This window comes from Zeus faber (genome assembly GCF_960531495.2).
Source record: "Zeus faber genome assembly, chromosome: 2".
Lineage (NCBI taxonomy): Eukaryota > Metazoa > Chordata > Actinopteri > Zeiformes > Zeidae > Zeus > Zeus faber.
Window position 1 is genome coordinate 28,553,970 of NC_137189.1, and position 16,841 is coordinate 28,570,810.

The following is a 16,841-nucleotide window of genomic DNA, read 5'->3' on the forward strand; positions in this document are numbered from 1 at the left end:
AATAAAATATTATCTGTTAAAAAATGAGCACATCACTATTTCCCCTGGTTATTTGTCAAGAATAAAACATTGGAGAATCGATATGTCATTGACTCATTATAGCCCTAAAATAACTGATTGAGTCATAGATTACATGACAGACAGATTACATGACACCAAACATATAATTAAACATTTTCCGTAATATATAAAATAAAATAATGTAACCTGACAACCACATGGTGGTGTCAGAGCATAACATTGTGTAGTAAATTCATCTCCATCACACCTATTCACTATTCTGTTCAAATATAATCTGATATATACAATCTGATAGATCAATTACAAAACAGTCAATTTGATCGTCATAATTACCGTCAAGATTATATTTTGCATTTATTTTTCAAAAAAGATTTAATCTAAGGGAAGAGGTGCCCCATTGTTTACCTGTGGATGCGTTGCTGTGCTAATGTTAGCCCCTCCTGGCTAGCCTCGACTAGCCGCGACTGGGCCAGCGCCAGCTTGTCCTGGGCTTGCTTGTCCTGGTTAGCGTCTGCCATCCGCGACTGCAGTTTGTCCGGGTTAGCATCCGCTAGCCGCGTCTGTGCTAGCTTTTCAGCAGAGAAGTCCTGAGCTTGCTTCTGAAGTTCTTGTTTCCATGCATCCATTTCCCCTGTTACCTAGGTCACACAGGAACATACTCAAAACATTATTGTGATTATCGTTATTGTTTCTCATATAATGCTGTTTTGAATGGATATCATTTATTTATTAATCAACCGATATTAGATTAACTTAACATCCGCCTTTCTCTAAATTTGTCTGAATGCCCTCCCTTTACTGCTGCACTGATTTAGTAATTAACCTTCTGAATATGAAATTATATAAAGTCAATAACGGTCTACTGAAACACGGCAGTATGGGGGGACTCACAGCCACTAAATGGTATCTAATAGAAGTTAATATTATTTTTATATTGAGATAAGTGTCACAGCAAACTAGATAGATGTAGATAATGAAAGTAAGTATCTATAAATAAAATACAGTAAGACAGACGGATACCTCTAGTGTACACTGCTGCAGGATCCGTAGCTGTAGATAAACATCTAGTCGGATCTTTCTCTGGTGGAAAAGTTCCTCCAGCTGCAGTTGAGACTCTTCCAACTGCTGGAGCACTGACTCTACATGAGCCACTGAGCTGCCCTGAGGCCTAAAAAAGACACACACGCATGCACGCACACACACACACGTGAGATTAACAGCACTCGGATAAGAACCCAAACACACACAAACACAGACATCCACAAACAAAAGATGTCAGATTCACTTGCACTTTGGACCGAGGAAGATGAAGCATTTTGGCTGATGCATCCATGTCTGAGCAGTCCATCCGCTCTGCTCACCCCAGTAGGGGGAGGGGCCATAGGAAGGTGGACGAGAAAATATGCGGTCAGAAGAAAAATAAAATGAATTTTGAAGCCTGGAATGTGGGAACCCTGATGGATGTGCTTGACCTGGGAGGGAAATGGGGAAATCATAGGAAAACCATTGAGGAAATGCCAGAAGGGACTATGCGCTCTCTCTGAAACCTGTCTGGCAGACAAGGGGGAGTGGGAGGAGAGAGGAGGAGAAAAGTTGGGATGCACCTTCTTCTGGAAAGGTAAGGCGGCTGATGAACCAAGGATCCATGGTGTTGGATTCCCCATCAAGAACCAGTTTATCAGCTGCTTCTTCAGTGGATATCAACAAGTGCTCTTGACCACCCATCTATCAAACTAATGCCGAAAATGAAGATTCAGAAGAAGCAGACCAGGTTGAACACTGACAGCCCGTGAGACCCCACGGCTTCAGACTTTGCTGGAACAAAATCTACCACAGGACTATCCAGAGGACGCCAGAGAACACTGGGATCTGCTCAAACCAAATATTCTCAACTTCTGTGAGACCATCCGAGGGCACAAGACCAGAAAAGACTAGGATTTGTTTGCCTTTTGCGCCTGGCAGAATGACACCAAATGTAAGGCTAAAAGAGAGGCTAATTCCAAGATTTAGTTCCAGCACAGTGAGGGAACTCAAGAACACCTGGTGGACTGAAAGGGCCCTGGAAATCCAACAGCTGGCAGGCTTTTATAATGCCACCCTGTACGCTCCAAAGATGGACAAAAAAGCTGTAGGACTACAAAGATAGACAGATTAACAACTGCTGGATGGAGCGCTATCAAGAACTACTGAACTACAAGTCATCAGCATGATTGTTGCCAGCATGATGAAGTGTATGTGTGTATATCTGTGTGTATGGATGTTTATTCAATGTATTTAAGTGTTTGTGTACCTTAACTGGAGGATGAGGTCCTCTCCTTCACGGATGACACTGAGTGAAGCTTCCTGGAAATCAGAACAGGAAAACTCAGAATTCTGGAAGGGTTAGGTAGAGTCGGTAACATTATGGTAGGGTTGTAGTATGGTGAGGGTTATAGTAGGTTTCAGTAGGGTAAAGACAGAATGATAGCTGTAGGTGTCGGGGTTATTGTAGGCTTAGGTAGGGTCAGAGAAGGTCTGTAGTTCTCAGTGGAGTTACTGTATAGTAGGGATATAGTAGAGTCAGGTAGGGTAAGGATAGGAAAATAGCTGTAGGTACAGTTATAGTAGGGTTTGGGTTGTAGCAGGTTTATAGTAGGCTTCAATAAGGCCAGGATATGACTGTAGCTGTAGGTAGGGTTATAGTAGGGATTCAGTAGGGTTAGGGTTAGAGTAGGTGTAAGTATGGTCAGGGTAGGACTATAGCTGTAGCTCGAGTTTTAGTAGGGTTAGGTTGGTAAGGATAGGACGGTATCTGTAGGAAGGGTTATACTGTACACATGGGGATGGTAGCTCAGGCGGTAGAGCTGGTGGTCTAGTGATCTAAAGGTTGCTGGTTCGATCCCAGGCTCCTCCTGCTAGCATGCTGTAGTGTCCTTGAGCAAGACACTTAATCCCTAATTGCTCCTGATGGCTGCGTCCGTCGGTGTTTGAATAATTGTAAGTCGCTTTGGATAAAAGCGTCTGCTAAATGACTAAATGTAAAATGTAACTGTACATGCAGTAGGGAGTAGGTACGTAGCAGGGTTATAGTAAGCTTCGGTAGGGTCAGGGTAGGACTGTAGCAGTAGATAAAGTTATAGTAGGGTTATAGTATGGATTCGGCAGGGTTGGGGTTAGTAGGCTTAGGTACAGTGAGGGTAGGGCTGAAGCTGTAGGTACTGTAGGGTTCTAATAGGGATATACTGTAATAGGGATGAGTATATAGTATAGTAGGGTTAGGGATATAGTAATGTTATAGTGGGTTTACTTACCTGCGTGTTAGCCTGCTGCTGTTGCTGCTGGCTGATCAGGGCCTGAAGAGCCTCCACGGTGTCTGGACAGACCCAGACTTCAGTGGCCATCTGCTTCTGCAAACCCTCCATCCAGGCCGAAAGCTAACAACGCCAAACACACAAGGTGAGTGTTTGGTGTGTGTCATCTCCTTAGTCTGTGTAGATGGACTTTTGTTTGTGTATAAGATTTTGTGTGTGTATGTGTGTGTGTGTGTGTACATATTACCTCCTTGGTGTGTGTATAGAAGGATACAGCCAGGTCCAGAAGTACTTTTCTCTGCTCCACTCGCTGAATGAAGGCCTAAAACACAAAACATCCATATGAAGTATATGTACTCTACTATCTTTGTGACACACACACACACACACACACAGGCCTTACCTGCATTCGTCTCTCCAGTTCTCCGGCAGACTGGTAAATTTCTCTTTCCTCACACTCTCCAGACTGGGCTAACTGGTTTGCTGCTTCCAGTAGCTTTTCTGCATTAGTATACGTGTTCTGTAACATACACACACACAATGTGGATTATCTCAAACTAAGCAGCATTATATGTACTTGTAGTTCCATGTACGTTTACTATACTTATATTGTTTCGAATCCAGGTCAATATTTTCTCAAAAACTGTTTTTAAATCTTCAAATGTCACAACAGTGATGAAAGCATGAAAGATGCCCTCAAGATCAAGCTTTGATTTCTTCCTTAGAATGACTTCATTCTGATTTATATTTGACCAAACTTTGATAATATTTAAGTATTAAAATCCAATAAAATCACCAATCCATTTATCTACCAATTCACCCATCCATCCACCCATCCCTTTATCTGTCCATCAATCAATCAATCCATCCTTCCAACCTCCCACCCATCCACTCATCCTTCCATCCATCCACTAACTGATCCATCCACCCATCAGTTCAAGAGTCAAGACACTTTAGAAGATTGATGCATTCACCCCTTCATCCACCCATCCATCCATCCTTCCATCAACTCATTCATCATCTATCCAAGCATCCTCCCATCCATATCTCCATACAATAATAAACCCATCCACCCATCAATCTACCCATCCATCCTTCCATACATCCATGCTCCCACCCACTCTGTTTGTGCTCCATTTAACAGCATCATGTCAGTGAATGGATGAATTAGCATGCTGTTTCAAAATATTTGAGGCTTTTCTAAACCAGATTTTAGACAATGAAATACTTTTTTATAAACTAGACTGGATTCAATGTGTGTGTGTTACCTGTGCCACTTGCTGGAAGTCATCGTGGCGTTTCTGCAGTGCACGAGCCCTGTGCAAAGACTTTCCAACACCTGAGTGTTTGTTCAGAAATACTTCACCATGTTGTTCTATCCAGTCTAACACCTAGTGGTAGAGACATAGACAGACAGTGTGTGAGAGAGAGAAAGAGAAAGAGAGAGAGAGAGAGAGAGAGAGAGAGAGAAAGAGAGAGACTTCACTATAACACCTACAGTAGTGGTAGACATTGTATACCTGTCTCACATCCTGCTGAAAGACAGACAGCTGAAGTCGCTGATGGAGGCGGAGCTTCCGATGCTGAAATGCGGCTTCGACCTCATGGTGAGCCTAGAACAGTGAGACAGGGAGTATTATGGTACAGTCAGTCAGACAGTCATATATACAGGAATACAGTGAGACATTCAGAGAGAAAGGATTTACCTCCATAACATCATGTAAAACTCCCATGATTCCGTGCGTGGCAGTAGTGAAGTCAGGCTTGTTCAGCGATTTGTCAGATTCTGTCGATGAACCACGCTGGAGGATGTCCAACAAGGCTTTACCGCTCTGACTGACCTGCACGCACGCACGCACACACACACACACACACACACACACACAAAGAAATTGAATTAGTGCAGTACAAAAACTAACCACACCCAGAATTAACTCATTACTGTTTTCGTATTTGTTCTTTTTGATTATTTCTAGAGTTCTATTTAAATGAATAGAATTCTATTCATTCTACTCGACAGACAGGCAGAAAAACACGTACAGACAGGTGGACAGACGGACAGACCTGTGTGTAAGAAGATGAAACATCTTCATACAGCTCTTGGTGTTTCTGGATGGAATTCTGTAGGTCTGTTATCGCTGATTGCAATGAGCTGACATCACAGTTTTCCACCCACCCTGCCACTCTCTCCAAAAACTGAAGAGAGAGCGAGAGACAGACAGTGAGAGCGAGACAGATACAGACAGACAAACAGAGACACAGACAGATTGAGAGATAGTACCTGCTCTGCCCCCTGGTGGAAGCCCGTTGACATCGCTAGCGTGTTGCTACGCTCTTCCAGCGCAGATGTCAACGACTTCCATTCCTCCTGTAACCGTGACGACACCATGGCGATACGCTCGGCTCCGTAGTGACCACCTTCAGCTAGCCTCGCAGCTACGCTGACCACACTGTCCACGTTACCACTTCCGTTCTGAAAATACACATCAACAAATCCGTTGTAGCATGCAGTAGTATTTTCTAAGTGCCAGCACTATATAGTATTTTCTAAGTACTATTATAATATGGTATTTTTGCAGTACCATGCAGTTGGCGGTAAAGTGTTGGTGTTGGGTCTGCAGGTCGAGGGCATGATGGAGGTTCAGACCGACGTCGCACAGACTCTGTACAAACAACTCCTTACTGTGGGCGATCCACTCTGACATCTAGTGAGAGAGAGGCAGAGAGAGAGCGAGAGAGAGAGAGAGAGAGAGAGAGAGAGAGAGAGAGAGAGAGAGAAAGAGAGATAGAAGATTCAAATACAGTAGGAATTCAGACAGATTTAAAGTTTCTACACTACATTCATCTTCTCAAGAACACTTCTCAGATGGAAACAAGAACACTTCTAGGTTGGAAGCCAGGACACTTCTAGGTAGGAAGGAAGGATGCTTCTAGGCAGGAAGCAAGGACGCTTCTAGGCAGGAAGAAAGAATGTTTCTCGATAGGAAGCAAGGACTCTTTTGGGCAGGAAGCAAGGATACTTCTTTGTAGAAAGCATGGAATCTTCTAAATAGGAAGCAAGGATGCTTCAGGTAAAATGCAAGAATGCTCCTAGATCAGAGGGAAGGACACTTCTAGATAGGAAGCAAGGTTGCCTGAAGGTAGGAAGCAAGGATTCTTCTAAATAGGAAGCAAGGATGCGTCAGGTAAAATGCAAGAGGCTTCTAGATCGGAAGGAAGGACACTTTCTACCTCTTTGCTAGGTAGAAAGCAAGGACACTTCCAGGTTGGTAGCAAGGATTCTTTTTGGTAGGAAGCAAGGACGCTTCCAAACAGTAAGAAAGAAATCTTGTAGGTAGGAAGCAAGAATCCTTCTAGGTAGGAAGCAATGACTCTTTTGTTGGAACTAAGGATAAGACCACTAAGACCACTTACTTTTCGGAAGTCATGAAACCTTTTAAAAGGAGGTTAAAAAGGATAGTTGTTAACAGCAAGTAGTTTTGTTGATGAGACAGAGTTGAAGCATCTCACCCCCACCCTACCTTGTCAGCGTCCTGTTGGAAAAGGTGCAACTGCAGCGCTTGGTCCAGGTGTAACTTCCTGTCGTTCCAGCTCTGCAGGAAGTGACCTCGGGCTCCCTGAAGTCGGTCCAGGAGCGACGACACTTTGGGGGCCACACTCTGGAAGTCGGCCCCACCCGACAGCCAGCTGCCATGGTTACCGCTCGCATCACCTGAGTTGTCACTGTGATTTGGACCTAGACGCATCCTCTGCAACAAGCTTCGCCCCTCACGGTCCAGAGCATCGATGGGCGCCGTGGCAACGGTGGTACGAATTCGTCCGTGTTCTTCTAGAAGTCTGAAGACAGAAAAAGCAGAAGATGGCAGATCTATCCTCCATCTACAGTTCTGTGGCATTTCACACACACTGTACATATAGTCTAGCCTACATCTAGCCTACCTAGCCTACATTCTGTACAGTATATCTTTAGTTTACATACCTGTATATCTCTATCCCACATATACAGTATCTTGAGCTGACATAGAGTATATCTTCAGTTTACATACATGTATATCTCCAGTTTACACATATAACCCTTTTCATATTTCACTCGATCCTTGGATCTTACTTGCGGGCCTCCTCCACACCCTGGGGCTCCGGTATGCGGGCCAGCCCAGCCTCCAGCTGCTCCAGCTGGGAGAGCAGCTGCATGGCAGCCCCTGAAAACTCCTCCAGGCCCAGGCGGAGCTCCGTCCACTCAACATGGTCGTACTCTAGTGAACCACCGAGGTCAGAGGTCAGTTGAGAGGGATCGACCAGGCGAGACAAACCCTCTACCGACACCAGGCTTGTCTGAAGAGACAGATAGAAAGACAGTCAGGCAGACCAGAAGTAATTTAGACTGATGGACAGGCAGGAAGCCAGTCAGGCAAACAGGAACTCATTCAAACAGACAGTCAGATTATCCATCATCCCAAGAGAGAATACAATCTGGTGTTAAACATAAAAAAATGATAGAAATCCAACTGAAAGTAGACATTAACACACAACCACACAACTTCCTGTATCACAGAGTGACATCCTAGACATCCAATCAGAAATAGCACCCACCTAGTTTTGATTTGTAGTGGTTTTCAATGCAAAATGCAAAATGTTTTGTTTTTTTCACTTTGTAGATGCACTTTACGGTGCATACCTCAAAGCTGAGCTTGGCGCTGCCCAGGTTGGTCTTGTGTTTCTGCCAGAAGGTGTCGGGTTTGATGAGCAGTGCTGTGTGGATATGGGAGGAGAAGGATTCCTGCAGCGTCCGGAGCAAAGGCTTCACACTCTCCCACTTAGAGCCTCGCATGTCCACGACCACCGTGAAGCCCCTGGCTCGGACATCTTCACTGAGAGAGAGACAGGAAATTAGACAGGGGATTAGACGGGACGCCAGAACAGAAGTTAGACAGGAAGTTAGGTGGGAAATTACAACGGAAGTTAGACACGAAGTTAGAGCCTTGTATGTCCACAATCACCACGAAGCCTCAAGCTCGAACATCTTTACTCAGAGCGAGATGCAGGAATTTAGACAGGAAGTCAGACAGTAGGTTAGACAAGAAGTTATACGGGAAGTTAGACAGGGGGTTAGATGGGAGGTTAGGCGGGAAGTTTGACAGGAAGTTAGACAGGATGATAGACGGGAGATTAGACAGGTAGTTAGACAGAGTGTTTAATGGGAAGTTGCACCGGCGGTTAGACAAGGGGTTGGACTGGAAGCAAGACAGATGGTTTGAATTGAGGTTAGACAGGGAGTGAGGCAGGTTAGACAGGGGGTTAGACAGCCGATTAGGTGGGAGGTTTGATGGGTATTTAGACTGTAGACAGGAAGTTTGACAGGGGGATGGATGGGCTGTTAGGCGGGAAGTGGGATGGGAGGGTAGATGTGAAGTTAGACAGACGATTAGACAGGAAGTAAGACAGGAAAGACAGGACATTAGATAGGAAGTTAAACATGAAGTTTGACAGGGGAGACAGGAAGTTAGACACAATGTACCTCGGTATGGTGGACAGGTAGGTGACCAATCGGCTTAGGTCTTCCTGTTTCACTCGATCGTGATTGGTCCTGGCAGGAAACGTGAGGATAGGCCCGCCCCTTTTATCCCTTCCACCTGGAACATTCCAGAAACAAAACAGCAACCCATTCATAACAAGATAGGATAGCGATGCTAAGTGAGGATACCAATGCTAAGCTGGGATGCTGATGCTAAACTAGGATTCCGATGCTAAATTGGATAGCAGTGTGTGTGTGCGTGTGTGTGTTTACCTGAAACGAAGGCTACTTTCTCTCTCAGCACAGTAAGAACGTCAACAGCTTTCACCTCTTAAAGAGAGAGAGAGAAAGAGAGCGAGAGAGAGAGGAAGTTAGACATCTCTGTAGTAGTGTTTCTGGAAGAAAATTACATTTCCCATAGGCCATCTGGTGGAGGAAGCATCAGGATGGATAGATAGATAGATAGATAGATGGATAGATGGATAGATGGATAGATAGATGGATAGATAGATGGATAGATAGATAGATAGATAGATAGATAGATAGATAGATAGATGGATCAAATATTTTATATATAATCAGGATTCCTGGGCATGTTCACAGCATTGCAACTTCCTCCATTGTCTCTAAAACAGTTTGGTTTGTCACCTCACCCATTTGTTTAGTCTCTGATTGGCTGGTGGCTCTCCGATGCAGATTGGCCTGATATCAAGCAGATTGTTTCCAGAGATAAAGTCCAACAAATTGCCCTGAATCTGGCAAAAGAGCTTGTCACTACATAGTGATGTTGCCACTCAGTGTGTGTGTGTGTGTGTGTGTATGTGTGTGTGTGTGTGTGTGTGTGTGTGTGTGTGTGTGTGTGTGCGCGTGCGTGTGTCGGTAGATTAAAGCAACATCAGATTATGTTAACAGGCCATCTGCAGCAGCTGGATTACACTGTTGGCCCAACACACGCACACACACACACACACACACACACACACACACACACACACACACACACACACACACACACACACACACACACACACACACACACACACACACACACACACACACACACACACACACTAGCTCTCTCTCTAGATATGTTGTGGATGCTTCTGAGATAATAATGATTTCCAAGCCATTAATATCATACAGTATATAAATGCTTTTATAAAGCTGGTGAGAGGAGATCAGTTTAATTCCATCTCCGCCCATCTCTAATAGTATCAGCTCCACCTCCACCAGAATCAGCTGCCACCTCCGCCCAACTCCACCAGTTTCAGCTCCAGTTCCTTATCTCGACCAGTTGGATGCGTTAACACCACACGAAATAGGAGTTTACCGTTGAAGAAACTAAATCACAATTCTGCAGTGGTGAGTCATATTAGGCTGATTGCAATCAGCACTATGCGTCGGCTATAAATGAGGTCTGCTAATCAGCACTCTGATACATGAGTTTTCAAAGCAACTTGGGATTAGGAGCACAAAGAAACATGATGAGTCACCCAACGTTTGGAGAAAGCCAAAGGATGCCTCCAACCCACAACGTCTGTTGAAGAAGGTGAGGATCTGGAATGGTTTGGGCAGCCATCTTGGGGGAGTCATTGAGTCCAGTTATTTCTCCCTGTCGTCGTGTGATGGCCAAGGACTATCAGGCCATCTAACAAGACCAGGTGAACCTTATGGTGCCAGCACTGTTCCCTCATGATGTTCCCTTGTTCCAGGACAATAATGCCTTCATACACTCAAGTAAAATATTTCCAGATTTGTTTTGTTTTCCTGAACACCAGGATGTAATAAACCTCCTACCATCGCCTCCAAAAACCATGTGATCGGAACATCACTGACCCTGTATGGGAAGTTCTGGAGAGAGGAGTGGGAAGTCGATTTCCACGTCATTTCTCAAAGAACTGGCGGGTTTTCTTCTAGAAGAGTGGAGCAACATCTCATTACACACAGGTCAGGACTGTAGGAAAGCACCAGTATACGCTCCACCTCCACCCATCTCCACCGGTATTTGGTTCCACCTCAACCACCACCTGGTAACGCCCCCAGACAACACCACTTAACAAAATGTGAGGTAGATTTCCATCTCCTTCATCCCTCAAAGAACAAGAGGCTTTTCTTCTCGCAGAATGCTGCAACATCCCACTTGACGCAGTTTAGGACTATAGGAATGATTGAACATGTTCTGAAGGCAAAGGTTGGCTTTACTCCTTATTAGCTCCTTCATAAATGTTATTATATTTTCCATATTTTGCACCCGACCCTTGTATTCAGTCTGCTGTCCTCAGTTACCTCGTAATGCGGCGGCAGCATCCATCCCTATTATACATCCTGGATTAACCAGAGGACTTACTGTCAGTAAATAAAGCACCTGAAAAAGTTGAGCCGTTTTCTGAGGTTCCTCAAAGAGCTCTGCTCCACCAGAAAAGCAGATGGAGGCAGTGTGTTCGGAAATCCTTTAACCCATAGGACTCTAGGGAAAAAAGGGCGATTGTGGAAAAAAAAGGCTTCATGCTGTTCCCTAAATATGGAATCCTTTCATTGTATAATGCCTGTGTATATCCACAGTTTACTGACAGGCAGCCAGTGTGAATGATCTGAAGGCCGTAAGACCATTGGTAAGACAGCCAAAAGCAGAGGTTTGGTGTCAGATAGTGGTGTCGTTTTGGACAGTTGGGGGCCCACTGTGAGTTCCTGTCATGGGGCCCAGAATTCCCAGTGGCATCCCTGGATCACAGTATCAGTCCACAACACTCGTTTATCATTTTACATTGATAATGTTACTGGTTCCTAGTATTTTTTTATGAATGAAGGGGATAAAGGTGGATGCTTTCGTGTTAAGGTGTTTTCATCACACAGCCATCTTGACAGATGTGTGTGTGTGTGTGTGTGTGTGTGTGTGTGTGTGTGTGTGTATACACACACAAGTTTTAATCTTAATACACAAGATCGCGGTGTAGAAATCAACTGATTATGTCACAAATGAGAATAATCATCACATAAAAAAAAGACCAAATTATACCCATACCTTCCTGGTATAAGACTGGTATGATTATTGTATTAATGTCACAGAATTTGATCCACGTAACTCTTGTGTTGCTGGTAGCGGAGAGATAAACCTGGGTGAGTCCCTACATAAAACACCTTCACGTTTTCCTTCTCTTGCTATGGAATTTAAATTCCTTCTGACGGCACAAGTGTCCACCTCAATACTCGAGTTCTTTGATCTGCGATGCCAGGCTAGCTATAGCTGCTAGCTCATCTGCTTAGTTTTCACCCAACGTCCACTCCATCGCTCCATAGGCGTCGGAAAAATACAGTTTAGGGTGCTGGGTGGGGATATATGACATCATTTTTTTGTTTTTCCCCTTGAATTATATCTCTTCAAAACATGAACATCAATATCAATAATCTTTTCATGTCTTTTCATATGAAGGCTGTAACTATGATTTATTTTCTTAAAATTTTGGAGCATACCTTAGTAATCCCTCTGGGGGAAATTATTTGTATTTTAATGTATGTATATAGTAACCCCAGTGGAGAGGGGAAAGACGATTACTCCACTTAATACAAAATACAGATTTTGGAATTGACCTAATTTGTCATTAAAGACATATATAGACAGCTAATCCCCCTGTATGAAATATAACCCCTAAAAGACAAATTGATATGTTGTTCTTGGTTGTTAGTTTATTATAATTCATACAGAGTCCATTTCCTGGTCTTTCAGATTCTAACAATCTGGGATTCAAATAAATGTTTTATTTGCCCTTTTTATTATTATGTCATTATTATTTGGTTATCATGTGTCATATGTCATGTCAGTGCTGAAATGTTCCATGTGTCGTCTCAACAATGTGAAGTAAAAATTGATAATAAAAAAAACAAGGAGATAAAGGTAACAATAACAGTAATAAGAGTAAGATGAGGGTAAAGTGACTTGGTAAAAATGACAAATGACAATATCAAGCTCAAGATTAAAAAATGAATTAAATTGAAATATGTGAGAAAGTAGCACTTAGGCACGTAGGGCGTAAACAGTCAAGGGCTGACATCAGTGCAGGAGTGAAGGTACTGAAATTATGTCTTATACAAGGTTTGAGCTGATGATGTCTATGATACAGTATACATGTGTATGTGCTTACAGCCAATGCTCTATACACAGCAACAAACATGCATTACTTCAATGAGGCCAGCAGGTGGTAAAGTGTATTACGATAGTATTTCTACTTTAAAGGAACAACCCAGCTTGTATCAAAAGGTTTTTTTTAACCATGATGTGCCGTCGAGATGTTTTTTGGAACAATATAAAAATTAATGTACAGAGAAATTCCTTTATATGAGGAAGAACAACATGATGCTGCAGTGGCTGCTCTGACTGGTTGAAAGGTGACAGCAGCATAGCACACAAATGTTTGAAACGTTCGCAAACTATTCTCATTTTAATGTATTCATCATTTTGGGAAATTTCCACTGAGGTGGGATGAAATCACTATTACTGATTACAGATCTGAGCAATGACATGAAATTACCTTGAATAGTTTCTGTTTCCATTTCACCTTCACAAACTGTTCATTTACACTGTTAACAGGCATATAGATAGATAGATAGATAGAAGATAGATAGATAGATAGATAGATAGATAGATAGATAGATAGATAGATAGATAGATAGATAGATAGATAGGGAGGGAGGGAGGGGATAGATAGAGAAAGGGAGATAGAGAGAGGGGGGTAGATAAATAGAGAGAGAGAGGGGGGGGGTAGATAGATAAATAAATAGATAGATAGACGCGTACCTCCCTGCACACACACAGACACACAGACACACACACACACACACACACACTAGGAGCCGCGTACCTCCCTACACACACACACACTAGGAGCCGGTAAATGGTTACCAGTTTCTTCCTTCCGTGTCCGTCACACACATGCACATACCTCTAGACCCCCCCCCCCCCACACACACACACACACACAAACATACACACACACTCTCTCACTCTCTCACACACACACACACACACACACACACACACACACACACACACACACCTCTAGAGCCCCCCCCCCCCCCCCCCCACACACACACACTGACATACACACGAACGCGCCCACACACACCTCCATCGCATCCAAAAGGCCGTTTGGTAGACGTCGTAAATTTGAAGAGTCCGTGAGAATCGCACCTACAACCTTGGGGGCGCGCACACACGCAGACACGTACACGTACGCACGCACGCACGCACCTGCCGTGGCCAGGCCCGGCTCGGGCCCCGCTTCTCCGGCTCCGTTCACAGGATTCATCTTCCCCGGCGAGATCCGCCCTGCACGCGCCTGCACCGGGGGGCTCGCGCGCCTCCCCTCCGTCTCCTCCTCCGCGCCGCCGTTATCCTCTTCCAGCCGCTACCCCCCCCCCCCCCCCCCCTCTCTCTATCCCGCCCCCCCCTCTCCCTCTCTCTCGGCGTGTCCTCCGTTACCGCGCCGCGCAGTCGGTGCGCCGATCCTCCATCTTTTCTCGGTGACTGGCGAGCGCGTGCGTTCCGGTGCAGCTGGATAATTGGTGCTGCAGCTCGCGCCGCCGCCGCCGCCGCCGCCGGAGCCGCCGCCGCCGCGCGGCGTCACATCGCCTCCCGCCTCCGCCTCGTGCGCCCTATTGTTGAGAGCGGGAGCGGAAAAAAAACAAAACAAAAAAAAAACAACCCCCCGCGCGGCGCGTTCTGCGTCGGTTTCTCCTTCCCCTTGATGCTCCTTCTCCTTCCTCTCCCCCTCCTCGCCCGCCCCGGCCCCGGTCCCGGTTGTCCCCGCGGAGCGGCGCGGCTGCTTTCGACGGGAAACGCTTTTTATTTATTTTTTTATTTATCCCCGTTTGCGCCGAGGTGTTCGTGCGCAGGCGCAGTGGGGCGGTGGTTTAAAGGGCTGCTGCTGCTGCTGCTGCTGCTGCGCGCGGGCGCTGCACTGCGCGTGCAGCAGCTGCAGCGGCGAAGCCCTGTGAATTCCTCGTTACGTTACATTTACGTCACATTGGCACACTGTTGCGTTACATTACATAGATTACATTCACATACTATTAGGTTGCATTGCATTTACGTCGCATTGGCACACTGTTGCGTTACATTACATAGATTACATTCACATACTATTAGGTTGCATTACATTTACGTCACATTGGCACACTGTTGCGTTACATTACATAGATTACATTCACATACTATTAGGTTGCATTACCTTTACGTCACATTGGCACACTGTTGCGTTACATTACATAGATTACATTCACATACTATTAGGTTGCATTACATTTACATCACATTGGCACACTGTGCCAATGTCAATGCCAGTGCCAATGAACCATTTCACCGGCCACCATCAAAGCATGTGCATGTGTGTGTGTGTGTGTGTGCAAGCATGTGTTGTAGTGTGGTGTGTTGCGTGACAAATAAAGACTGTTTCTTCTTTCTTCTATTGCGTTACATTACATAGATTACATTCACATACTATTAGGTTGCATTACATTTACGTCACATTGGCACACTATTGCGTTACATTACATAGATTACATTCACATACTATTAGGTTGCATTACCTTTACGTCACATTGGCACACTGTGCCAATGTCAATGCCAGTGCCAATGAACCATTTCACCGGCCACCATCAAAGCATGTGCATGTGTGTGTGTGTGTGCAAGCATGTGTTGTAGTGTGGTGTGTTGCGTGACAAATAAAGACTGTTTCTTCTTTCTTCTTCTATTGCGTTACATTACATAGATTACATTCACATACTATTAGGTTGCATTACATTTACATCACATTGGCACACCATTGTGTGCCAATGCCAGTGCCAATGAACCATTTCACCGGCCACCATCAAAGCATGTGCATGTGTGTGTGTGTGTGCAAGCATGTGTTGTAGTGTGGTGTGTTGCGTGACAAATAAAGACTGTTTCTTCTTTCTTCTTTCTTCTATTGCGTTACATTACAAAGATTACATTCACATACTATTAGGTTGCATTACATTTACGTCACATTGCCACACTGTTGCGTTACATTACATAGATTACATTCACATACTATTAGGTTGCATTACATTTACATCACATTGACATACGCTTGCGTTACATTACATTTAGATTACATTCACATACTATAATGTAGGATTACATTTCATAATGTTCACATACTATTATGTTGCATTACATTTACATAACATTGACATACACTTGTGTTACATAACATTTATATTACATTCACATACTATAATGTAGGATTACATTTCATTTACATTACATTAAATGTACATAACATTCACATACTATTACTGTACGTTACAATAAATTTACATCACATTTACATTAAATTAGGCAAGGCAAGGTTAGTTTATCTGTGAAGCACATTTCAACAAAAAGGCAATTCAAAGTGCTTTACATAAAACATGAAAAGCATTAAGACAAAGTGTAAAGTAACACATTATAAAAGGACATAGAACGCATAAAGTAAAAACATAGAATACATAGAATGCATAAAAGTTATAGTGCAATAGTGCAGTGCAAGAAATGAATCAGGGAAATGTTGTTTTACTCTTTGTTAACAATAATTTAGCCTATTCCCCGAATGGCGCCTATTATGTTTCAGACAGGCCAAGGCCGTTTTAATACAGTGCACACAAAGCCACTAGTATTCACATTTCAACAACAAGGCAATTTCAAGTTCTTTAAATAAAACATCAGAAGCATCAAAACAAAGTGCAGAAAAAACACACTTTTAAAGTTAAGAAATAGAATGGATAAAATCAAGTAAATGTGACGCTGCAGTGCAAGAAATGAATATTTGGTTTCGTAGAAGGCAGCGGTAATCAGAAAAGTCTTCAGCCTTGATTTAAAAGAGGTGAGAGTTGCAGCAGACCTGCAGTATTCTGCGAGTTTGTTCCGGATATGTGGTGCATAAAAACTGAACGCTGCTTCTCCATGTTTAGTTTTGACTCTGGGGACAAAAAGCAGACCTGTCCCAGACAACCTGAGAGGT

General features: G+C 43.9%; 1 protein-coding gene across 1 annotated transcript in view; it reads right to left on the reverse strand.

Moving 5' to 3' along the window:
- kalrnb (kalirin RhoGEF kinase b) overlaps window positions 1-14,126 on the reverse strand; it is a gene marked incomplete at its 5' end in the record, with an annotated part of 49,779 nt that extends 35,653 nt beyond the window's left edge. The window contains 18 exons of the mRNA XM_080023835.1: window positions 427-659; window positions 1,042-1,189; window positions 2,312-2,364; window positions 3,312-3,434; window positions 3,559-3,633; window positions 3,715-3,831; window positions 4,580-4,702; window positions 4,832-4,924; window positions 5,018-5,152; window positions 5,376-5,507; window positions 5,593-5,784; window positions 5,894-6,016; window positions 6,833-7,148; window positions 7,420-7,643; window positions 7,987-8,179; window positions 8,827-8,941; window positions 9,097-9,151; window positions 14,061-14,126. Coding sequence (XP_079879961.1) covers window positions 427-659; window positions 1,042-1,189; window positions 2,312-2,364; window positions 3,312-3,434; window positions 3,559-3,633; window positions 3,715-3,831; window positions 4,580-4,702; window positions 4,832-4,924; window positions 5,018-5,152; window positions 5,376-5,507; window positions 5,593-5,784; window positions 5,894-6,016; window positions 6,833-7,148; window positions 7,420-7,643; window positions 7,987-8,179; window positions 8,827-8,941; window positions 9,097-9,151; window positions 14,061-14,126 — 2,516 coding nt within the window. The remainder of the gene's footprint in view (window positions 1-426; window positions 660-1,041; window positions 1,190-2,311; window positions 2,365-3,311; window positions 3,435-3,558; window positions 3,634-3,714; window positions 3,832-4,579; window positions 4,703-4,831; window positions 4,925-5,017; window positions 5,153-5,375; window positions 5,508-5,592; window positions 5,785-5,893; window positions 6,017-6,832; window positions 7,149-7,419; window positions 7,644-7,986; window positions 8,180-8,826; window positions 8,942-9,096; window positions 9,152-14,060) is intronic.
- Between the last annotated feature and the right edge of the window lie 2,715 nt (window positions 14,127-16,841).